Below are 26,856 nucleotides of genomic sequence, written 5' to 3'. Positions count from 1 at the left end.
ACATCCTGTGATTGTGTTGTGAAAGAAAAAATAAGGGGGAGTGTTAGAAACATTGCATACAAGGCATTCCAGCAAATAATTATTGACAACAAATGACAATCCCATTCTATAGTTTTGTTTTGCTGCCTATTATTCACATTTCCATAATTCATTCATTCATTTTATTTTATTGTCCACAATGTGGAAATTTGCCTTCGGTCTCATAAGAACAACAATCAAACCAACAACAACAAAAACAACAAGAACAACAGAACTAACACACAAGACATCTTCGGGGCAAAATGCAGCACAGCAATAGCAATTACGTTACAATACATCGCCCCGTTGATGTATTGTAACGTAATTGCTATTGCTGTGCTGCATTTTGCCCCGAAGATGTCTTGTGTGTTAGTTCTGTTGTTCAGCGTGTTAGTTGTGTTGTTCAGCGTCCGCATTGCATTAGGAATAAAATAATTTTTAAAAATAAACCATGCAGGACAGGGGCGTCATGCAAGCCAAAATTCTGGGGGGGCACAATCTGAGACGTTGCAATTGTTTTCTAACGGGTGATATGGATCATGTTAGGAGGGGTCAGGGGGTTTCTCCCCCTGAAAATTTTTAAATTCTGGCTGCTAAACATACCATTTCAATGCAGTTTGGGAGGGACAGAAATACCTTAACGGAGCTAGCAGCAACACATCTGATTCTGAGGACTAAGTTAAAGTATCTATTTTGTAAGTTTATGTAAAAGACAGGTTGATGAAAGAACTGTAAGCTCAAATTCAAAAGCTTTTGAAGTCTACTTCATTAAAGCATGTTTACACACACACACACACTTACTGTACACTTAGGCCTACTACACATGATTTTAAAAACAGTACCATTGCAGTTTTTATGTTATGATTTTAAATTGGTATGTGACCTAAGAACGATCTTACATTAAAGGTAGCCTACATAAAGGTGCTGAGGTCTGACTTTGTGGTGCTCTGAAATTAAGTTATTTTAATATTAATATGTGATGAAGGACTTTGAAAGAAGTTTGACAGATTTCAGTGCTGAATGGTTAACACTACCCCGTTTATTTGAAAATGGTTAATATTTGACAGAAATGTAAAAAAGTAATCAAATCAAATCAAATGCAATATGTATAGCGATCTGTATAACAACTATGCTGTAGGGATTTGGGGGGTAGTCCTACTATGATATTAGACTACATTAAAAGGTAATGAATTTGAAATGAACCTGAACCAAAACATATTTTTTAATTCAAAGATCAAAGTCTGTCATTAGTCTTTAGTCTGCCAAAAAACAAAACCCATTAAAATCATGAACTCAAATGTCATTGTGAAAAAAAATGTGTTACTGTTGTAACAGTGTGTAGGCTAAATCAGACCTTTCAGGCTATAGCCTAATAAGCCTTATGGCAAAATTATTATTACAACTAAATTGTCGGTCATTAAATAGGAAAACTAAATCATTTTGTAGATGATTTGCTTTGTGTAGGCCTAACCCGACATCAGACATTATAAGGCCCGGACGAAGTTTTTTTTTGCACACAGTGACGCGACCAATCAATCACTCCTTTAATGCTGCGTTCACACCAGACGCGAATAGCGCGTCAAATTCGCGCCTACCGCGTCTAGTTATAGCCTACGCGTGAACACTTTGAATCCATTCGCGCGTCAAGAGCAAATGACGCGCGTAAAAAAACTAAAGTTTAGACGGACAGTTTTTAATATTTTATATCAAGATTTTGCTTTAGTATATTTTTCGGGACTTCTGGTCACACTAGGGAGGGAAAATCTGAGGGGGCACGTGCCCCCTCACTTTGAATGGGCATGACGCCACTGATGCAGGAGTTTATATCATGGTATTTAACACTTGTTTCCTCTATAATTCATAGCCAAATAGTTTACAGGGTTTAATACAGTATGATACAAATACATAGTCAAATCCCAAAGATGCATAATTTGATCTTTTAAGGGGTGGGTTACACAGCTTTCCATTGACACATCTTACCCCAATCTCCCGCATACAAGAATATTTCTATAATGACATACGATATTAACAGGTGACAGAATACAGTATGTTGCAGTTCATTATAAATGTCATGTACTAGGTTTTTGAGTCTATGCTGTTTTCAGTTGATACAAGAACAACTTCACTAAACATCATTTGTAGGTCGCACACCATGCAATAAATCATATCAAGCCTTGTGCTTTGTTACTTTTTGTATGAAACAATTTTTGTTAATTTTATTATGAAATTCCAACACTATTTACTGCTCTTTAATGTGGTGTGACAGATCGCTGTAGCCGCCTCAGTTCAAGGATTGCGGCAGAGCGGAGCGCACATTAAACTGACCGTCTCTTCAGCGTTACTACCAGTTATAGCATTAAATACACATGAATGAACATCAGAAGGTATGTTGAAAGATACCGTAAGATAAAATAACCTACCAACAGACATGGTTTCATGTATAGTTTACTGCATTTGTTGAGGTTTTTTTTTTGTACTGGACCTGCTATCCAAATGAATCAGTATCGAATCCAATTGAATTGAGATTGAAATAGAGTAGAATCACTAATTGTTCATTGAAATTGAATCGTGGAATTTGTGTCAATGGCCATCCCTACCATGTATATGTACTTTTTTAGAGTGGGTAAGTTACTCTAAAAGAGTAATTAATATACATTACTTATTGTTACGTCCCTATTTACGATGTCTAGGGAAATAAGGGCATAACACTTTTTAAAAACTGTGTGTGTACCTCAATGTACAGGACAGAGCAAAAAAAAGAAGCCGACCTCAGAACTCAGCTCAAAAGGATTTATTAATCCACAGTGCCACGAAGAGTGAATGAAGAAAATAATATTTACAATATATACAAACAATGAATACGAACAATAACAAAATAACGACTTTAAACACAAACAAAAACACAAGGTGGGAAGGCGAGCGCACGAGAGATGCCAAATCAAAGAAATCAATAAAACAAAACAAACTAGCTAAAAGTTAATTCCACTAACCTAACTACCAAACAAAAAATGTAGAAAAGAAATCTTCGGCGTCAAGACGCTCTAACTAAACTACACTAACTAAACAACAAAACTTACAAAGTGGGCACTCTCCTAAACTGGTGTGTCTAACATAATCCAAAACCTCCTAAGTGCAAAATGTATGTCGCGCGACCTACTAACCTGCTCTCCTCCCAGCTTTACACACTCCGTGTAAACTGATCAGGCTGAACAGTATACTCAAAACACAATGCAACAATTAAACAGAACTCGAATGTTAGACACACACAGACAAATCATTGACAGCAAGTCAAACAAGCGCAGCAAACAGCTGTTGACATGGAAGTGATCACGGGCATTTGAATGAAGTGGTGAGATGTGATTGGATGAGGTGAACCGAAACGTCATCATCCTTCATTAAGATTGACAGGTGGTAGATTGATTCAACGAAGACCTGAAACACACACACCACAACAACAACACCAAACTACACACATCTCCATATTGCAACACTTTGAATACGTACGAGTACGTAACACTTATACTACTAATTACATCTTCAACCGTGTAATTAGATTACTTTACTAATTACTCTCTAAAAGTATTGCATTACTTATTACCAATTACTTTCTAAATCCCTTTCTAAATCAACCTCGACGAGTTGAACAATACAAGGACCGTCACGAAGCTGCACTTTTGTTTCTTTCAGATAAACAATACAATTACATAAATTATTCTTCAACTTACCAAAGTGTGTAACGGGAGAAAGTTACATTAACATACATTTTAACATAAAAATTTGATGTTAAATCCACTATTGTTTTATATAGAATTATTGTATAGTCCATAAAGTATTTAATGCAATTACATCAGAAGTATTTTTTTAAGAATTAAGAGTAATCCCTTACTTTACTTTAACAAAGGAAAAGTAATTAGATTACACCAAATAAATTACTTGTCAAGTAATTGCATACAAAATATTAAGAGCTGCTGTAAAACACTCTTAGCTACACATTGCGGATATTGGAAACAGGCACAGTATTTAGTTGACATTGACTTTGCTGATAACACTCTTCAGTATTGGCATGTTTTTGTCCTAAAATAAATTGAGGCTCAGATGTTCACCTATAGGATGTCAAATAGTTCAGGGGGACTCAACCCATCTTGTGCTCAAGGACATCAAGATCAAGTCCAGTCCACTGTTATCTTATCTCACTTGTGCAGAGCTGACATGGGCATTATTCATACAATTGGACATGTCATGTGATGTTTTTCCTTGTTAGGCAGATTACTGGTATCTCCCGAATTACATCACGACCACAGAAATCAATGTTTCATTTAATTTCAGAAATGAAATGACTGTTTCATTTCTGTTAGATGAATGTTTTTCTCTCTCAGTGGGATCTTTTTGTCTCTTGTGTGTCTTCAATTCAGTTTAATTTGTATAATGCTTCCTAGAATGCATATTGTTCCAAAGCAAAGAGAACAATGGTATGAAAAATGTTGCTGCTTTAGCTCTAATCATGCTGTAACATTCTAGAATAAACAAACTCTATCAATGAATCGATTGGCTTCCAGTCTTATAGCCACCATAGTGAGAATTGTTATTTCTCCTATTCACTTTTATTGAAGTGGTCCATCCTCTCACACATACTGTGACTGTCTGTTTAATGTTTCAAGACATTTGTAACTATTTGAATGTGCACTCATAAGTGGTCTGATCATTTTTAATGTATTTTAATGTTAATAATAAAACATGTCACTTGTTATCAAGACACATTTAATTCAATTCTGTCATCGTTTCCAAACGTGCATCAACACCTGGACAGTTAAATGTACGTGGAGACTAATGCTGAAATCATTGCCATATGTTGGTTTTTACTCTGCCTCCAGCAGCTTCTTGCCGCTACAGTCAAAAAACAAAAACAAAAAACAACCTAATTCAGATTGCTATCTTGAATAAGACTTTTTTTTCTTTTTCATTTACAAGCAGGGTTTCATTATCTAAATGACTCTGGCATTACATAATGCTTAACCTTGCTCTTTTTAGAAGGCTGAGTGTTTGTCTTGTAGCTAAGCTTGAAGAAACATCTTCCAGACAGAGAGGGATGAGACAATGTAGAGGCCCAGACTTTTGTTAACGTCATTAACTCTTTCTTAATCAACTGGGTTCAGCTTAAGGGGATTCACTTCATTCATGCGTACCTGTCTGTCTAGAAAAAAGGATGTGAGTCACACACTCTTTGGCAATGGCATGCCCACACACAGCCCTGAAGGGATCACTGTTATAACAACAACCACTGGGATTATAGTTCTAGTTGCTTGTGTTTGTGTCATAAGAGAGTTAATCCTCAAAGTGGATGCTTTTTCCTAAACTCCATCCTCTTAAACATTTTAGTGTGTGAGAGTGTCAGTTGGGGAAACTACTTTGAAACGGTATAGCAGTTCAACTGAAGTGATGCTAAGCTAACCTATTGAAAGGGTTTTAGTTTGGCACTTGCATCTAACTACATTGAAACTATATAAGGGGGCAGTATCTTTTTAAATATAAATCAGATGATATATGCTTAATTTATTTTCACAATCAGAGCAGCTTTTTTAGGCACAAAAGTTAGAGAAAAGAAATCCTTAAAAAAAAACATATCACAGTTAAAAAAATAGCAGCACAACTGTTTTCAACATTGATAATAATAAGAAATGTTTCTTGAGCACCAAATAAGCATTTTTCTGTATTTTGTACGCTAGGAGGTTTGATTTGATTTAGTGAATGCATTTGTAGATGGATCACTTTGAACAATGATTCACAAAGATTTTATGTGGGAGTGAGAGAGGACAGACAGTGAGTTGATTATTCCCTGACACAAAAACAGCTAGGCTACTTCTTCCATTTTGTTCAACTTTGAAAAATAAAAAAAATAAACGATAATTATTAGGGTTCATGGAGCTAAAGGCGCACCAGGTTAGAAGACGCATTCTCTTTTAAACCACTATATGGCACAATTTATGCTCAGCTTTGCACTTTTCTTAACGACCACTTTTGATGATGCACGTGGAAATTTGGCTGATCCTTGAAATCCTTTTTAAACAAACAAACCACATTATGATTTATTTTCATACAAAATCTGTTGCTCCGTCAATGTTCAATAAAAACATATATATTTTGTTCTGCAATCATAGGTGTAGTGAAAAAGTAAATATTTCTTAAAGGAACACTCCGACTTTTTGGGACTTTAGCCTATTCACCTTATCCCCCAGAGTTAGATAAGTTCATACATACCTTTTTCATCTCCGTGCGTGCTATAAGAGTGTACAAAAAACTACGTCACATGAGACACAGACATATTTTAACAGTATAAATACTGGGAACTATATTCTCTGAAGGCGAAGCACTGCTACTTGGGCGGAGTGATAACCGCAGCACCTGAGACGCGCCGTGGTGAGGAGCAGAGAGTTCGTTCAGAGTTTGGGTACGGTACGTCTCAGGTGCTGCGGTTATCACTCCGCCCAAGTAGCAGTGCTTCGCCTTCAGAGAATATAGTTCCCAGTATTTATACGGTTAAAATATGTCTGTGTCTCATGTGACTTTGTTTTTTGTACACTCTGTGACTATACAAATCACAAGATGTAAATAGGAAAATGTTTGCGTTATTTTGTCACTTATTTGGATTAGTATGCTAGCTGCAACCATTTACATCCAGTCTTTGTGCTAAGCTAGGCTAGCGGTGGGTGCGTCAAACAGACTTATAGCACGCACGGAGATGAAAAAGGTATGTATGAACTTATCTAACTCTGGGGGATAAGGTGAATAGGCTAAAGTCCCAAAAAGTCGGAGTGTTCCTTTAAGTGTGCATTTATCCCGTTGTCCCCTACAATTTAAAATAACTACTAAATGTATTTTAAGATGTAATTTATTAATGTTACAGCAAAGCTGAATTTTCAGTATCGTTACTGCAGTCTTCAGTGTCGCATGATCCTTCAGAAATCATTCTAATATACTGATTTGCTGCTTAAGAAACATCTCTTATCAATGTTGAAAATGCCTCTGGTTACTGATGTAACCTATGTTCTCTGAATAGGGAACGAGACGCTGCGTAGCTTAAGACGCAGTGGGAACGCCCTCTGGGTGTGCTGATTGTCTGAAGCCCTTATAGAATCACGCCAAATTATTGGCTGATGGCGCGGGCGCCGCCCCGACGCTCTTACGTCATCACATTACACAGGCGCGCGCGCGCCATCTGCTCCTCAGATTTTTCTGACGAAAAAGAAGCTTGTCGGCAGCACGGGGAGCTTGGCAGCAAATGCAGCGTCTCGCTCCCTATTCAGAAAACATAGGTTACATCAGTAACCAGAGACGTTCTCTTTCATAGGTTCACTCAACGCTGCGTAGCTTAAGACGCAGTGGGAACGAAATACCAAACTCGCCAAGCTGAGCGCTGTCGTAACTAGTACAATGACCAGATAACTCACATGACTGGTTCAAGCAGATAAAACTTGGGAACCTGGAGTCATGTCAAGATCCAAACTGTAGAATCTGCCAAAAGTGTGCGGAGAGGACCAGCCTGCCGCTACACAAATGTCTTCTAGGAGGGCCCCTCTAAAAAGTGCTTGAGAGGAAGCCACACCTCTGGTTGAATGTGCCCTGATGCTAAATGGACTGCATTTATATAGCGCTTTCACAGACCCAATGGCCACCAAAGCGCTTTACATTTTTGCCTCACATTCACCCATTCATACACTCATTCATACACCGATGGCGGTGTCAGCCATACAAGGCGCCATCCAGCTCGTCGGGAGCAGCTGCTAAGAGGTGAAGGCAGGCCGTGCACCTCATATGCCAGTGAAATAGCCTCTGTAACCCAGTTGGAAATTCTCTGCTTTGATGCGGCAAGCCCGCACCAAAACATACCAAGAGCTGGTTAGATTTTCTCCAACCGCCAGAGCGATCCACATATAACTTTAATGCTCGGACAGGGCAGAGCAAATGAAGTTTCCTGTCCTCCTCAGAAACATAAGGAGGAGGATGGAAAGAGTGAAGGTTAATAACCTGGGAGCGAAATGCTGTGGACAATACTTAATCTATACATGTCTCGCTAACCGAAAGAGCTTGCAAATCCCCCACCCGCTTCAACGAAGTCAAAGCTAATAAAAGAGTAACCTTGAGAGTCAGAATCCGCTCCGGAGCTGACTCCAAGGGCTCAAAGGGAGCCTCCGTTAAGCCCTCCAGGACGACTGACAGGTCTCAAGAGGGAATTCCAGGGGGGCATGCTGGTTTCAGGCGCCTAACCCCACGCATAAATGCTGAGACTAACCTCAGTTTACCCAGGGGGATCTCATCCAACTCTCTATGAGCGGTAATAGCAGCAACGTATACTCTCCGAGTAGTAGCGGCCGCTCCAGAAGCAAACTTCTCCTGTAGGAATTCTAGCACTGAACCCACTGGGCAGCTGACTGGGTCCCTATACCCTCCACTTGGAGGAATACAGCCTTCTCGTGGAAAGGGCTCTCGCACTCGAAAACCACGCCCCAGCTGGTCAGAGAGGCATCCGTCGTAATCATTTGGCGACGGAAAACTGCACCCATGCCGACCCCTTTCCGAAGGAAGTGGGGGTCCCTGCAGGTTGAAAGGGCGCGGAAGCAATCGCGCGACACCTTCAACAGGCAAAGAGTCTGTTGAAGAGCACTTGACGTCCTGACACGTAGTGGGAGGTACCACTGCCTGGATCAGTATTACAGGGTTTGCCTGCTCCTGAGGAAAACAGAAAGTGCCTCCGAGGATGCGAGCGGCAGGTATCAAACGTGTCGGAGGCGAGGGGAGAAAGCTTAACGCGTCTCCTTCCTCCTGCGCCAGACGGTTTGAACAAGGTTGAATAGGAACTACACTTCGAAACACGCTGGGCGGCAAAAGTGGCAGGGTTAGTGAAGGAGAGCAAGTGAGAGGTGGGCAGAAACGCTTGCGCGGTCTGTCCCAACCTCGTAAATCGGGGGAAGCTCTCCTTTTTCTGACCTGAGGGTCAGGAACGATTCGAGGAAGCTGGAGTGGAAGGTTTGTTAGACCGCTTCAGCTCAAGACGCCTATGAGTTCGCTGGCGGGGAAACGGGCGACCGCAGGCTCCCCAAACCGTAGCTGGTGGGGGATGAGCCGAGTCACTCCTCCTAGCGGTGAAATCCGTCCAATGAGAAGGACGTTCTCTGGGTTGAGACGGGGAGGGATTAGAAGATTCCCAAACCCCCCTAGGCATAAACTGCCTGAAGGCAGCCGACTGGGATTTTGCGGACCGAAACTTGTCAACCACAATGTTGACCGCCTCCCCGAATATTCCAGACTGAGAAACTGGGGCGTCCAGGAGAAAAACCTTTTCTTTGTCGCGGATCTCTGTGAGATTGAGCCATAGGTGGCGCTCTGCAGCAACCGCCCCCGCCATTGACCGACCTGTAGTGCGTGCAGTGTGCTTGGTGTCTCTTAAAGGAACACTCTGACTTTTTGGGACTTTAGCTTATTTAGCATATCCCCCAGAGTTAGATAAGTCCATACCTTTTTCATCTCCGTACGTGCTGTAACTCTGTCTGACGCACCCACCACTAGCCTAGCTTAGCACAAAGACTGGATGTAAATGGCTCCAGCTAGCATACTAATCCCAATAAGTGACAAAATAACGCAAACATTTTCCTATTTACATGTTGTGATTTGTATAGTCACAGAGTGAACAAATAACAAGGTCGTATAAGACACAGCCATCTTTTAACCGTATAAATATTGAGAACTATATTCTCAGAAGGCGAAGCACTGCTACTTGGCGGAGTGATTACCGCAGCACCTGAGACGCACAGTGGTGAGGAGCAGAGAGTTCGTTCAGAGTTGGAGTAATAGAGTCAGCAATTACTAGATAGTAAAAGCATAGTTTACAATCATGGGTGTTCACTATATTGTAAAGAGCTGCGACAATAAACAGGGGAGACCAGGTAATACCATGAAGTTTCATAGAATTCCAACCAAAAACCCTGACCTGATTAATCAATGGCTAAGTTGCTTGCTCTGGATATAACGATAAGATCCAAACACACCTGAAGAGATCATCAAGGACCATCGTGTTTGCTCTGTACATTTCACTGAGGACGACTATTTTGAAAAAATTGAATTTGCCACACGGACCATGAAACGTGTGCTGAAGGACAATACGGCCATCCCATCGATAGCACAGACAAGACAAAGTGGATCACCTGTGGCTGCGGTAAGTGTTCCGTTTTGTTTTTAGATGACTAGCCTACTGTAACAGTCCCATTAGCCAGATCTAATGTAACGTTAGTGACACTATTATATGAATAGGGTGGTCACTACTATTGCAGTTGTTCCCGGTCTCCATGTATCCCTGAAAAGTTGAGATGTTTTTATCTCGATGCGGCGCGGACGCGCTTGGAAAAAACGAGCGCGTCGCTTCCATTATGAGCTCGCTTACCGCGCTCCTACATTTGAAATAACGAACTTGAGCGCGCAAAAGACGCGATATGTGAGCAGGCCCTAATGTTAGCATTGTATTGTCACGAACGCGCTCTATCGCCCCAGTAACAAATGACCGGAGCAAGAGGTAAACTCGGGACTGTAGCCTTCACCTTGCTAATGAATAAGATTATTTTTATTTTTTTGAGAAACAGTGACCTTGTCCAGTAAGGGTAGGCTACTAATGGTGCAAAAACCATTTGCCTTGTGCAAGTTGTGCTATTACTTTCCCCTTATACTAGCCTATTGTAATGCAATTATCTAACATTACTGCATTTGAATACATTTGGTTCAGCTGTAATAAATTGCATTTAAAATATATCGATTCCTGTAATAATAATTCTTTATTTGTGTTCTGTGATATTTATTAATCAGGATGCGTTTTTGGTTGGAATTCTATGAAACATCATGGTATTACCTGGTCTCCCCTGTTTATTGTCGCAGCTCTTTACAATACAGCGAACACCCATGATTGTAAACTATGCTTTTACTATCTAGTAATTGCTGACTCTATTACTCCAACTCTGAACGAACTCTCTGCTCCTCACCACGGTGCGTCTCAGGTGCTGCGGTAATCACTCTGCCAAGTAGCAGTGCTTCGCCTTCTGAGAATATAGTTCTCAATATTTATACGGTTAAAAGATGGCTGTGTCTCATATGACCTTGTTATTTGTACACTCTGTGACTATACAAATCACAACATGTAAATAGGAAAATGTTTGCGTTATTTTGTCATTTATTGGGATTAGTATGCTAGCTGGAGCCATTTACATCCAGTCTTTGTGCTAAGCTAGGCTAGCGGTGGGTGCGTCAGACAGAGTTACAGCACGCACGGAGATGAAAAAGGTATGTATGGACTTATCTAACTCTGGGGGATATGGTGAATAAGCTAAAGTCCCAAAAAGTCGGAGTGTTCCTTTTAAGGCCAGATCCATGGCCTTACGAAGCTCTTTGACAGCTTCTGGCGTAATTCCGGATCCCTCGTCCATCTCCTTCAAAACATCCGCCTGGTAGGCTTGGAGGATGGCCATAGTATGTAGGGCCATAGTATGTAGGGCCATGCCTGCCTGACCAGCTGCCATGTAGGACTTTCCGATAAGGGCGGAAGTAGTCCTGCACGGTTTAGAGGGAAGGAGGGGGCGAGATTTCCACGACGTAGCAGACGGCGGAGAAAGGTGAGTAGCCAACGTGTCCTCGGCCGCTGGAATGGCGGAATAGCCCTGCTCCTCAGAACCAACAAGGTTGGTGAAGTCGGCGGCTGCCGCATTTGTCAGACAAGCAGAAAAGGGCTGTTTCGAGGATCTGGAGATCTCGTAATGCAGATCACTGAAAAAGGGCTGCTTTCTCCGCTCTGGCCTAGAATTAGGGCCACTTAAAAATCTTTCATCGAGTTTAGACAATTGTGACTCGCAGGGCTCGTCGGGCCAGTCGATAGCGAGCTTCTCTGTAGCGCGTGAAAGCACTTCAATAAGCTCCGTGTAGGCCGCAGTAGGCCGCGCCTCCTGACCGCTAGGCAGGAGAACGTCGGAAGCTAAAGCAGGCCCGAAATCCTCGGAGTCGGACGCTGCAGTGTAAATCACATCTTCCAGCCCGAAAGAAACCGTCTTGTGCGCTCTCGGGCTGGGGCATAAATAATCATGTGAAAACTCGACTGGCAGGACGCCGTGTGCATGCTCGGGAGAGGGAGGGAGAGAAAGGGCTTGGCCCCTCTGCTCATACTCTGTATCCTCGAGCTCTACATCCAAACCCCAGGTCGCGGATCCCGGCGAGGCCTCAGCGGCCTCTAGCTGGGAGCGGAGGGTTTTGAGAAGCAGGTTGTCACAACTTACATTTTGAGAAGCCTAGAACAGCCTCGCGTGCATGTGAAAAACCCAAACATTTTACACACTTACTGTGGGGGTCGTCACTCGCAATAAAGCAAGCGCATGGCGGAAGGCAACGACGAAACTCCATGGCACTTCACCACAAGGAGAACTGAGTTCCACTATTCGCAGTCGCTGAAGTGCAGATGAAGAATGCTGATGCTAATTCAATATTTTTGGGCCAGAAAACCGAGACCGAAGGGCTTAGTATGGCCGCTTCATGAAGGCAGAGAAATCTGAGGAGCAGATGGTGCGCGCGCGCCTGTATAATGTGACAACGTAAGAGCGTCGGGGCGGCGCCCGCGCCATCAGCCAATATATTGGTGTGATTCTATAAGGGCTTCAGACAATCGGCACACCCAGAGGGCGTTCCCACTGCGTCGTAAGCTATTCAGCGTTGAGTGAACCTATGAAAGAGAACAGTTGTGCTGCTTAATATTTTTGTGAAAACTATTTTTTTTCAGGATTTCTTTAGCTTGTTACTGACAAAACAACATTGTTTTGAAAACCGCTGAACTGCACCTTCACTGTTCTAAAAATGTAGTTGATAGTGTCACACTACATTTAGTTGGTTATTCCCCAACATTGCTGAGTGTTCATGGGTCTGTGAATCTAGGAAATGATCCGAGTAAACAGTGAAATTGTAAACAGTTTGAGGTTCTCATTGTATTTTACCCTGTGGACTTGATGGAATCTGCCCTTTCGCCCGTCTTTCTATTCGTTCGTGAAACTCAGTCCGACTATGTGTGGGTTGAGCACAGCATTGTGGTTGTGCTCTAAAAGCGATGACAAGCACAGCTGTCTCACACAGACACACTGTACTGTACGTCACTGCTGGATGAGGTCCAAACATTACATACCTGTATGTGTAATAGTGTTCACATCACAGAGCTGGCTCACTAAAACAACACTATACATGAACATCTGTGCAAAACACTCTTGTGGGATTGACTCAGGCTGCTAGAGTATGTAACACACAGATGTCATGAACAATGAATAATGTGCTAACATGCTCAGTGTGACTTCAGACACCAAACTGGCACCCATGAACTTCTGACGTTTCTCTCACAATGCCCTCAGCAGCTAAAAATAGCATTAATCCTCATATTCCCCACCCTGATCTGTTGAGCTTTAATGCTGGCTGTACTCCTAAGCCAGTATTTGAGTATTTTTGTTCCACAATGACAAGATTAAAATGTCTCTTTTCTAGAACTCTCTTAGATAATCTGCCTTCAGTCAGTTGCGGCCACCAGGGCCATTCCTAGGCTGGACTGTGATAGTGAGAGTTCAATGATCTTCAATCTTAATTTATTTCTGGCCGAATCACTTTAAAGCAGAGTCAGCAATTGTCAGTTGGCTTGTGTGTCCACACACTTTGAAAATGTCTAGTATTTGTTAACATTTATTAACTAGTTTTGTGCTCCGGCACTGTGTCTAGGCCACTGTCACATCTATGTGAGGACAAACTCTGGAGCACATGTAATGCTTGTGTTTTTCCTCATTTGTAAGTTTCCTCATTTGCACTGTTGTATTACCAGCACTCTCCCTCTCGTTCTGTGCATGCAGTTTAAAGCGCTTTTTAACTTTTTTGATAAATGTAAAATCTAACTATTCAGAAGATTTTAATATGATTTTTTAAATATATAGTTATGTTCACAAAAGCTGGATTTATTTGATCAAAAATACAGTAAAAACAGTAATATTTGTGATTTTTTTTAATTGTACTTTTTTTTTTATATATTATGGCAAAGCTGATTTGTTTTTTTAGTAGCCATTACTCTAGTCTTCAGTGTCACATTATCCTTCATAATCATTCTGATATGCTGATTTCTAAGAAACATTTTCTTATTAGCTATTATCAATGTTGAAAATAGTTGTGATGCTTAATGTTTGTGGAAACGATACTTTTTTCAGGATTCTTTAAATAGAAATTCAGGAATCTTTAAAGGTGACCTATAATTCAAAATTGAATTTACCTTGGTATAGTCAAATAACAAGAGTTCAGTGCATGGACATGACATAGAGTGAATCTGTTTTCGCGTTCTCATTTAATTCACGTTTATGAAAAACACCCCTGAAAAACGGGCGGTTTTCCACACAATACCGACTGTGACGCAATAGTCGGGATCATTAATATGTACGCCTCCAAATATTTGCATAATGCCAGCCCTCGATGCCAGGCGGAACTGCGCAGCCGACGCATGGAAGTTGCTCAGTGTGGATGTACACATGAACACATAAGTATTTTTTAGTTCCTTCATATGAGCCTCTGAAGAAACAATGGGTTAATTTTATTTTCTCTGGAAATTTCCAAACATTTCACCGAGTGTTTCCTCAACTTGGGCCAATACAGAGCTGGCCTCGGATCGAGCTACCAAGCAACACTTTCTGATGTGTAATTGTTCAAGTTCAGACAGGTAATCTTTCTCTCAAAATCGTTCAATACTGTTTATGCATCAGTAAGTCAAGCCAGTGACTAAAATATCAGCTTCACATCGTTTCTTTTAGTAGGCCTAGGATGAAAATAATCGTATTTAAATTGTGAACAAATTATATACAGAAAGCGATCAAAGAACAATCTTTCCACACAGCGCGAGTTTATCTGGACACTTGCCAAACTCGTTATGAAATCAATGACGCACGTTACTGCACAACGAAGCTCTTACTGTATTTACATCATCGTGTTTGCATTGGTGAAAGCCTTAGAGAGAGTGCAGAAACTGCTTTGCAATGATAAGATCTTCATTCTCGCGATCAACACACTGTCATCTGCTCAATGCTCATCACGGCAACATTTTATGTGATGGGAATAGATCTAAATACTTTAAAAACATCTCACGATTCGTTAATCTCGATAGCTGTTATAGTAAAAACGTATAATAGCAGTAGTAAAAGTATTCGGGAGAGAGTTTCACATGTAATGCGTTGCTATTTCATATGCAAGCATGTCAGCCAATCACAGCAGTGGCCGCGGTTACACTGAATCCCACAGCAGACACGCCCCTTCAAATAGAGCGTTCAAATCAGAGGCTAAAATCAGGCTAGGAAAAATGCCATTTTATTTCTAAATTATGATTATTTTTTATCTAAAAAACATACTAACATTATAAGGGTAACCCAGGAAACATTATAAAATAATAGAAAAAAAACATTCTAGGGCACCTTTAAATAAAACAGTAAACACCATTTGTTTAGAATATTGATGCAAGGAATTTGAAAAATGTTTTGTAACATTTTGATCAATTTAATGTCCTTGCTGAATAAACGTATTCATTTCTTTCAAAAAATTACCTCAAATATTCAAATGTCATATGTAGCTTAACCTTGTCCATATTGCACCTTGCCTATTGTGACCAAAAAAACATGTCATTTTTATAATATTATTTGTGTCAATTGAAATGTATTTAATTCAGGTCTTTTTTTTTATGTTCTATAGTAGTAATTGGTATTAGCAGCTGTTATTATTAGAGCCCAGACCCCAGCAATCCAACATAAAAAATGCATGGCATGAACCAATAGAAAGAGGAAACTATTCCTCTTCTGGTACATCCTCTGAAAGGTGACTTTGGTGAAATAAATAGATTCAACCCAGTCCCATTGTCATCATGAGAGTATTTTCATCTATGTCATTAACACACTTATTGGTGTATTTTGAGAACTCCCTCTCATGGGCTTCTAAATGCTCTAAGGTGGCGTGCCAGGACGATTGCATCAAAACTGCTGTTAGACCAACTTAACTCATGGTTAGATTACTCTTATCTTGTTTTCCATCAGAAAAACAAGATTTTCCCTTACTATTCAAATCATTTGTACGGCAGTCTTTCTCATGATGTCAGAGAAAGTAGAATTGTAATGTAAAGTCCAAAGTGTGAGAACTGAGTAAGACTTTACTTCTCTCATCCAGTTGACTCATCTTGCATGAGCTGTTTTAGTGAGACAGAAGTGACTCAACCATTAACCCAAGGTCATGTATATCTAAACCTTTGGGGCTTGATGATTGAGAAACTGATACACCTGGAGATTGCTTTACCTTTACATGTGTTCCGATTGTAATGTTAACGACGCAAATTGCAGACTTGATCTATTACATTAGGATGATGTTTTCATATGAAGGTACAATACAATTAAATTAAATTAAATTAAATTCTAGGTATCCTGATGTTTTTTAAGTCTTCACCTCCCTTTCTTTTTAGGTAATAACTTTAGCTCCACTATTATATAATGTTATATAACATGTAGTAGCATGCCAAGGAGATAGTTGTAGGCTAATGTTAGAGGATCTGAACAAATAACACAAATAAATATGCTGTGTTCAAGGCTTCCCTTGAACAACCCCCATGGATGCTCAAATAGGATTGTTCATGCAGTTTTTTTTTTTTTTTTTTTAAGATGGAAAGCATCTTCTGGATGACAACTGTCTGATTAAAAATAACATCGGTTTACTCTTCTTGTAAATAACCCTAGCAGCTATAATGTTTGGGCTGTCTGGTGTGGCAATAGTTTACTGTTCTGAGTTTAGAGTGATGTTTTCACATGCGACTGTCGTGTGTCTGCGACTTTTCTCTCTCCTGGACAGCTGCTTTTTGCCTCACTGGAGAGAAAACCTCACTAAACAGAAACATAAAAGCACTGGCGCCCTGTTCTCCGCTGCATGGCCTGGCTTTATTTGACCATTTATTGCTGTAAAATGTGGTTTGTTGCTGATTTGGTTAGCTCATGCGTTAGGCAATGAATCTGAGACATATTGTTCTCCATTTACATTTAAAGTTCAACCAGTGCATTGAATAATGTATAATTTATAATTGTCCTTTAGGGGGAGACATTGCTCTTTTTTGAAGTCAATGGCTTACCAGCTATAAGCATCAAAATCAAAATCTTCTCTCTGACATGCTGTACTTCAATCATATTATTAATGGGCACTAATGAACAGTGTTACAAACACTCTTGATTTTTTTTTTCAGTTGATATTCATGCGTGTGGTCTAATTGAAAATCTAGCAATAAATAAACATTCATTAACCATGAAAGTACTGTTTAAATTGAGTCCGTGAATAAAATCATTTAAAAATGTATTTAATGAGCTTTCTGTATAGTTTGTGGTACATTTGTATTGATTTATTTCGTATGTGTTTGCGAGGGAGAGGGAGAGGGAGAGGGAGAGGGAGAGGGGGTTGATTTGTTGGCAATGGAGGGGTCCTGGGACGGGGTCCAGATCACACGGTCTGCAGCTGACTTTAGAAATGAAACGTCTTCAGGGAGCTGATGAGCCTAGAGAAACTCACTGCCAGTGGACATGTGGCAGCAGCTCAGAGCAGACAGGAAGTTCTGGAGACCCCAAAGAACTGAAACTTTAAGGATAGAAATCTGGGCACAAAATTCTTATTTTTGGAGAAAAGACTCAATGTATAGCAACAAGTGACAGCCAGTAACACCATGATCTTAAATGTTCTTTTGTTTTTTTGAAGTTTTTTGGTTTTTGTTTTTGTTTTGTATTGTGTTGTTATAACCATTTTAAGATAAACTAACTGCTTGTTGTGATTTGGTACTGATGGGTAGCGTTGTATAAATTTAAGCATGTAAGAGAGATTGTGGTATGTTGTGCAAAGTCATCGCTAACGGACATTAAGCACGATACTCAGTTAAATTCACAATGTAGCACAGCTCGAATCCGCATGCAGGATCAAATCTATTCATTTATGAAACTAATTTTCATAACATTTTCCTTAATGTTTCCTTATGTTTGGGGTGAGACATTTGCTGGCCCGTTATCAAACTGCATGGCATGATATTCACCTCCAATAAAGCAAATAAATTAACTTTATAGTAGAGAGTGTGAAGGAAATTTTTAATTTGTATTTAAACATAGCTAATATTCCTTTTTCTTGAACGATTAACATGTGTATACTTTTGAAAACTAAATGTCCCCAACACTTGGGCCAAAGTTAGTGTGTGTTGAATATAATAAATTAGGAAACATGTTTAACTCCATGAACAAGCTGAAATAAATCCAAATTTGCTTTAGTATACATATATAGAACCACACATAGTGGAACAAATTATTTATTGAATCATGTCACATTTGCCATTCTGCTATTCTATAAAAACTGTTGTTGAGGGCAATTCTCTGAAATTGGTGCGAGATCGTCCGGGCCGTGATTAAAGCATATTCAAAGGCATTGTTTGGAGTCTGTCTGGTTACTGCTGCGCAGCCGGCTAGTGGAGCACTAGAGACCTTATTCTCAAGTTATAAGGTTCAAAAGGGCGAGACGTCGTCCGACTCAGCCGACGTCGACTGGAGATGTGCTAGAGAATAAATTCTTAAGCGTCGACTGGAGACGTCCCAGGTTAACTTGAGTTAGGTTCGTAGGGGAAATCCACAAAAAAAAATGCGCGACCACAGGAAAGAGTTTTTTTAACTTGTCAGTTGAGTTGGTTTCATAGTATCTGATTAAATAAACACCATTATTCTCCTGAAATCTGTGTGTGTCTGTGTCTCCTGGTAAACCCTACATTACGAAGACAAAATGCCCCCAAGGTGGCAATATCTGAAATCCCTGTCCTTGTGAGGACATTTTTTGGTCCCCATGAGGAAAACGGCTTATAAATCATACTAAGTGATGTTTTTTGAAAATGTAAAAATGCTGAAAGTATTCTGTGATGGGTTTAGGGGTAGGGTTAGTGTAAGGGGATAAAATATAGTTTGTACAGTATACTAATCATTATGTCTATGGAAAGTCCCCATAAAACATGAAAACGCAACGTGTGTGTTTGTGTGTGTTTAAGTGCACGGGCCTCTCTTTTCTGTTTCTTGTGGGTTGCACTCAGTGTTTGAGATGGGGCTGGGTAGCAGCTGAGGCTATTTGTAGTGGTTAGCAGCCCTTCATTCAGAGGCCTTGCCCTTCCCTCTGTTTGTCTCACAGATGTGCCCTGACTGAACTTCAACCCATATGAATTAAAAACACAACATGAGCTACACTTTGAATTAGCTGGTGTATTTATTCACTTATCTTTTAAAGGGTGTAAAAACTCTTGAATAAGTGTTGTTTTAAAAAAGAGCATTTTCCCCCCATCACAATACTTCCTTTCCCTAGATTTAAGTGTATAGAGAACCTGAAGTGTTGTGGTAATTTCAGTATGGCATTTCCTTACTCCACCCAGTCAAATTCCTTATGCTTGCCACCTAAGCAGCGCCAGCTTTATCACACTGGCTATAAACAAGAAGCCTTTTCTATTCCCTTATTCTTGATTGGGAAAGGGAAATCTCACTATATGCTTCAGTACATCCGCTGAGGAACAAAGGCCTGTCAGAGGTTCCTTTTCACTTCACACCATATTTGTAAAGATGCTACTGAAGTTAAATCATCTGTGGGTGCACCAACCCATCCTGAATTTAAATTGGCCCTATTATGCTGTTTGAAAAGTTCCCAATACAATATTCTCCTACAATATTTGACAAAGTTCCCTGCAATATTTTTTACATGTATTCAAGGTCAAAAAAACACTTTAAGTTTCTCATAATAAACATTGCACATCGCCCCTTTTCTCACAGTGTCTGAAACGGTTAGATAAAGGATTTAGTCTCTGTAAACCATAGACAGTATAAGAAGTGGACAGAGCCATCTCATTGGAACTCAGTTGAGACAGTTGAAGCCCATTTTTAGCGATTTTTGAGCACTTCCGTTCCTGATGCGCAGACTCAAACCGACTCAAACTAAGCTTGATGACGTGAGCAACCTGTCTGACAGACGTAAATCTTCTAGTAGCTGTGCGTGAAAATTGCCAACGTTAATCTTGCAGAGACGGGGAACTTGAGCAAAGAGTTCTTTGGCGTGAGTGAGCAGGAGTAAGTATTCTGTTGCTTTTATGGACTCATTATCTATGGGCTTCTCCCTTGACGGGACGTCCCCCCGATTGCCTGCGAGCTTCTCCTCTTGTCTGTACGGTAATTTCTGTACAGCGCGACAGAGAGTCGAGTGGTTATGACGCAATCGTTAGCCTATTTTTACAAAATCTGTTTCTACGGGGCCATAATGTAACATAGAAGGTAATGGAGCCCTTTATACATTGTCGTGTTTCTTTAGAAAAAAATAATGGACAAATGGAGTCTTTAAACGCCTCAGATGTAAAGTTATTCGCTGTCAAAGTGACGCCAAAATGAATGGGAGTCAATGGAAATGCTAACGCAAATGAAGTTCTGCTACAACATGGCGGCACCCGGCCGGCTTCAACTTCCGGTCGATGGATTACCCCCTTGCTCTAAACCCCTCCTTTCTGAGAGCCTACTCTGCTCTGATTGGTCAGACGGCCCAGTCTGTTTAGTGTACCGCTTACAGCACGGGTTAGAAACGCCCGTTACTATATCTGAATTTCAGGTCCGGAGGCTCAGCACTTGATACACCGTGATACGAACAGCAACGATGCCGTCGGTTTTACCGTATCAATTTGACAAAAGTCCCCATCCTTTGGAAATGCATGCAAAGTGGATTTGCTTTCGCAGCACAGAAAACAGTGTCTTCTCGACAACAGGAACCAAAGTCTTCCAGACCTCAACTACAACTAGTGTTTGAGGGTGGGTCAAAGTAGACATTGTTCGCGGGCAACCAATAAAGACCATTGGCTGACCATAGCATAGGCATTATGCAAAATTGTTACAAACCTATGTTCATGCAGGAAACAAGAATGTAATGACAACTCGTTTCAGGCCGTTCAGAATCGGTTCTTTCTTTTGGGAGACACTCACTCCATTTATCGTGCATCGTGCGATCTTTTAAATTTTACAGACTTTTTACATTCACAAACAATTGTCAAACCCTTGTTAAAGGTCCAGAGTGCTCATTAAAACATCATATACATTTTGTACTTGCTTGCTTTTCAATTTTCTCCCCCCTCCCCCTCATTCTCATTCTCATTCAGTACAGGGATGTAATGTAATTGTGAGTGAGTGCTTTGAGTGAAGAGAGCAACTTACACACACTTTAATTTGTGTAATAGCTGTTTTGAATAGTTGTCTGGATAGTTGTCAAGGGTTGACATGCAGTTGTGTTTGGTTTTTTAAGCATTGTTGTTGTGATCAATGTTTAAATGCGTGCTTTATTCTGCATCTTATAGCCCTTGTTAGTTAGAAATAATGCTTTATTCTTACTGACTGTTGACTCAGGACTGATTTTGTATGTATGTCCCCAAATGGCTTTACTGTTGTTTTGTACCAAGGACTGTTTGCACGTTACACGTTTTTAACGTGCAAGTCTTTCTCTTTAAGGAAATAAAATGTCATTGTTTACCTAAATAACTGGGAAAGAACACCACCAGAAGAAGTCAAATATGATATAAATTATGTAGACTAGATCTTTACTGATTATAGGTACACATTTAGTTCTGTACTTTAATATGTGCATGATTCTACAGTCCTTAAAGGAATAGTTCACTTAAAAAATGAAAATTATGTCATCCTTTACGCACCCTCAAGTTGTTTCAAACCTGTATGAATTTATTTATTTCTAAAGAAGATATTTTGAAGAATAACAGTTGGTGGACCCCATTGACTTCCATAGTATTTTTTTCCTACTATGGAAGTCCATGGGGTCCATCAACTGTCTGGTTACCAACATTCTTCAAAATATCTTCCTTTGTGTTCAGCAGAAGAAATAAATTCATACAAGTTTGAAACAACTTGAGGGTGAGTAAATGATGACAGAATTTTTATTTTTAAGATAACTATTCCTTTAACTTTCATGCACATATGGTAGATTGAGTTTCACAGAGTCAAGACCCGTGTCCACTTTGCTTTCACAAACACTGAGTACCATTCCCTTGGAGCCCACATTTTGCAGTCTATTTTTTTTTTCTATCTCCTAAGACTTGGGAAAATAACAAATCACGTCTCTGTGTTTCCCATTGTGTGTTCCTGTTTCAGCCGAAAGTGACTGTGGAGTGTGAAAACTTGTGAGTTTGTTATAGGCTAGTGCATAGTATCTAATCTGTATTTGCATTTTCACTTATTGTATTATTTTTTTGTCAATCGAATGCTGACTTCATTACCTATCAGATTAGGGTCATGTAAAGAAACTGAATGGGCTAGTTACACAAATTCAATAGGATACTGTTTTCTTAACTTAGACTGAAAGACTCTTAATGAAACCTCATTAGATTAAATGTACTTATTTTCCCTTTAAAGGTTGCCAATATCCAAACAGATGCATAAAAAAGAAAGAAACAAGAATTGTAATTGAAAATGTAGAGACCACAAAACGTCTGTATTGTAAGTCCTGTTTGCTCTGATTGATTTTTACTCACTTCAATGAGAGGAATCTTTGACATTGAACTGTGGCATTTTAAATTATTGAGCATATATTAAAAATTGATACCCTGCTAACATGCATAAGCCACTGGATGAAATATGTATTTCAGTATGCCTTCCAATAAATGTATTACTTGACCGGTGAAAGGGTCAATACACCACTGCTTGACAATCACAATGACTAATTGTGTTGGATTTATGAAGCTGGATGCCATCAATATGTGGAAAGCATTAGGCAGACTGCAGTTTAATACCCAGACAAAGCACTGTTCTCATTGAGCGGACAGATGGACCCTTTGTTTCCTATAGTTAATGCTCATATTCCAGCTAAGGCAGCATGCAGACACATGTTCCTGAAGCAGTCAAGAGGTTTCATTTGAGGAACTTTACATACAGGGGACAAATTAGGGTCTGAAACATTTTTTTTAAAGTAATTATATTTATTGAGTTTTTCAATATTACGACAAAGAAAACAAAAGAGAACAAACAAGAATAGCAACAACTTAAAAAGAGAAAAAGAAACTAGCTCATACAAACATTCCAATTAAATAAATACTATGCTCTTCTATTTAAAAAAAAAAAACTTTCATATGGTAATTTGCATAATTTATTCAATTTTTTCAATTATTTTATAGCCTATATTTATTTTAAAATTGTGTATATATATATATATATATATATATATATATATATATATATATATATATAGCTTATATATATATATATATATATATATATATATATATATATATATATATATATATATATATATACACACAATATAGGCCTATATAAACAAATAATAATAATTATTAATTATTATTATATATTTGTTTATTTTTCTTATCGTAACTTGGGTAGCAGGGTTAAATCACCAATAACTCAACCTATTTTGACATTTATAGAGCCGGATTTCTCTACCGTATATTTTACGGGGTCTTTTAATTCCTTTTTAAAATCCCCATCCTGAATGATGTGAAGGCTTTTGCGATTACTGAATAGATATTCGGGTTCTTGTTTATGAAGGGCGTGTAGTTTAGTTTCTCTCTCGCGCTGGTTGTGCTGTTTAGTGTTGTGAGCTGAATGGTGAATGAGGCGGTACAGTCGGTCCACGCGCGCTGATGCCCTTTTGTGGGGAAAGTCCTGCCATAGCACAGACACGCTCACATCAGGACAGAGGGACGCAGAGAAAGAAACTAAATGTAAATGACCCATTATACTAACGGAATGGACAGAACATGATTTGAGGGTTTTAAGAAAGTCGTTTTTATGCAGTAGAGAGCGTCCCCTTTTTACTAACGTTACTCACTCGCTATTGTTGTGAAGGCATATAGACGCCTGGACGAGTGTCGTCTACAGCAGCTGGACGAGTTTGCGGAGAGAGCTTTCTACTCCTGACTTTCTTTTTAGGTGCCTTCAGTTAGATTTCATGTTCTTTGCATCTCATTAACTGTTGTTTCCAGACACATCTGTCTGTGACGTGAAAACTATTTTCTTGGATTCGCTGTTAGATTTGGATGCGTTTGGGTCGTGATTCAGCCTACTCGTCAACATCTTCCTGTCTTCCGATAATGTTTCTCAACTCTCACGACACATTGATGGTTTGAAGAGCATTGGGAGACTGAACTTTAAATCAGGAGCTGGTATTCCTCTTGAATGATGCCCATAGACAGACTCGCTGACATGGAGGAAAAACTTCGTATTTTGGAGGATCTCAATATGATATACATTCGTCAGATTGCCCTGAGTTTAAAGGTAATGTATTCTCATAACCTGTCTTGATATTTATTCCTCCTTTGACATCTGAAGTAGGTCTGAATTTTGTTATTTGCCCTTTAATTGAATCAGATATTAAAATGCAATATAAAAAAAGCATACATCTCTATAGCAAGTGCTTTCCAAATACAATAACTAGAATAAATGTCATTGCTCTGCTATGAAATGAAAAATCTTAGTTTGGCCTAAAGTCAAGATTTAAAACGTCTGTGAAGATTAATTAAATACGTTTTGTACTGAGGTGTGTGAGAGATCACTTGGTCTTGCTCAGTTTTCCTGTGTGGTGAAGTTGTATCTAAACGCTCTTATAATGAAGTTGATGTACAATGTGTTTGATTGCTCATGTTAGTTTGGTGTGCTCAGTCTTGGCAGTAATGCTTAAAACAGAGAAGCAGCAGCAGCACTACTATTTCTCAAATGGTCCTGCTCTGTAGCTGCAATCGCACAAGACAAAGTCTCATGGGATGAAAGTGTGTGTTGTTGGACCTTATTGCCTGGTTTGTGCATTCGTTGGTGTTCCGTGCCTGAACTCATAAGTATCATGAAAAAATGTACAAATTAATGGGAGCTCTTTTACAAGTGCGTCCACTGAGATTTCATTTGACTGGCCTTATCTTTGGAGACATTTTGCACACTTGGTGATTATTATCGTTTTGAACATACAGATACCTTATGTTAAAGTCAAGCTATGAGAAGTGTGGAAAAAAGCCCCTTTCTTCCTTCAAGACTTCAGTGTTATGTGGCAGAGACACCTTATCCTGATTTACAAAGTAGGCAGTGGTTAACGGTGTGCATTTTTTATTTACGAGAAAGCAGGAGGCACATGATAAACTATATGATAAATATCGAAGTGCATATCAAATACCATACTTTAAAATAAAAAAAATTAAACCTCCTTTGGTTTGGCTGTCTTTTTGTCCTGCAGCTGTTGTGTGTTAGGAACGCCTAGTATCTCACTGAATGACATGCTGAACACTGCCTCAGCCCCCGTCGCTGCACTGAGCTCTATGGGGTTTTGTGTGGGTGACCAAACTGGGCTTCTTCTCACCGCTCATGCTGAGATCACACCTCACTCCTCCAGGGTGCCTGTGCTCCTCGCCGAGTAGACAGATTATACTCACTATTCCTGCAATGTGACCCTAAATTTGAAGCCTGAGATAATGAAAGGACATGGAGGCGCTTCCTTTGAGCTGAAGGACATCTTCATAAATTCCTGGTGTATTTAAATACTTCATGATCATGCATCTCAAAGTTGGTAGTCTTGAGTTCTCAGAAGTCAACTAGCTTCAAGCCGGTGTCAGTTTGAAAGGGACTCTATGATTAAATTTAATCGCTCATGTGATCTTCATGTAAAAAATGGACTCTTTGTATGATCTAGCAAAATACTGCCCACTGCAGCTTTAGTAATTTGTTTCCTGTAGACAGGTTGGATTCCAATTAGGGTTGGACACAAAAACTTGACATGATGGTAATGACTGATTATGAAAACACAATAATTTAATGACTTTTAAATGTATTTTAATGCTTAATGTATCATTTTGTGCTCGTTATAGTGGTATCACATACAACACACATCACATACGTATCTTTCAATCGAATCGGTTAGAGATGTGAGGGAGGGGCAATAGCCTAACAGATATTCATGTGCTATACTGAAAAACAACAGCTATAAATGTTACATTTTTTCAGCATTGATTTCTATTTCAAATAAATGCTATACTTTTTAACTTTCTATTCATCAGAAAAATCCTGAAATATGTATCACAGTATCCACAAAAGTATTAAACGGCACAACTGGTTTTAACATTGATAATAATACAAATATATTTTTGTTGTATTTTGGTCTTTCACCTATAATCTTCAAAACCTCTAAACAGTGTCTTTTGGATGGCAGTAAGACATTGTGAACCCCATTGTTGTTATAAAGATTTAATTTAAAGAGGAAAATCTTTCTGGGCTGTCTGACAACATAAAATGGTAGATGATTTTGCTTAGCCAGAGTTTGCTCAAGGGGGTGATATATTCTCCAGTGCTGCGGAGGCAGGAACCTGTGGTTTTCTGAATGATTAGGGACTACTGTGAGCGCTAGCATTTGCAGTCAGGTTTTTCAAGTTTTAACAAGTCCATTTCAGAATCAAGGCAGCCACATTCTTGGCACTACATGAACATTCCTCTCGTGTCCTTCCTTTACGATGTCGCTGTCTCCTGAAAACCATGCAGGAGAACACTTCCCCGGTGTCGTCACAACCTTTTGTTGCTGCAAAACTGTGAATCATAGCCTGCTTGTAGTGATGGGTGATGGGAACAGGATATAGCTGAGCTTAATGAGAGTAATTGGCTGGTATGATGTCATCTCTGCTAGACACACACTGCCTGACCACACACACAATAGCATGCTGTAGATACGGACATGTCTTTGTGAGGACTCAGT

At 39.6% G+C, this 26,856-nt stretch overlaps 1 protein-coding gene across 3 annotated transcripts in view; it reads left to right on the top strand.

Annotated features, from left to right (window-relative positions):
• The window catches only part of rtkna (rhotekin a), a 98,378-nt gene that overhangs the window by 5,980 nt on the left and 65,542 nt on the right, over positions 1-26,856 (top strand). The window contains exon 1 of one of the 3 annotated variants that reach the window (XM_056269996.1): positions 24,061-24,404. The exons of the other annotated variants lie outside the window; for them this stretch is intronic. Within the exon in view, the coding sequence (XP_056125971.1) occupies positions 24,306-24,404 (99 nt within the window). The 5' untranslated portion in view covers positions 24,061-24,305. Of the gene's footprint in view, positions 1-24,060; positions 24,405-26,856 lie in introns of those variants that run through there. 3 annotated transcript variants of the gene reach the window in all.

The sequence above is a fragment of the Rhinichthys klamathensis genome, unplaced genomic scaffold (assembly GCF_029890125.1).
Source record: "Rhinichthys klamathensis goyatoka isolate OS25496 unplaced genomic scaffold, OSU_Roscu_1.1 h1tg000296l_1, whole genome shotgun sequence".
NCBI lineage: Eukaryota > Metazoa > Chordata > Actinopteri > Cypriniformes > Leuciscidae > Rhinichthys > Rhinichthys klamathensis.
The sequence above is the reverse complement of the archived record's forward strand: the minus strand, read 5'-3'. Positions and strand labels throughout refer to the sequence as shown.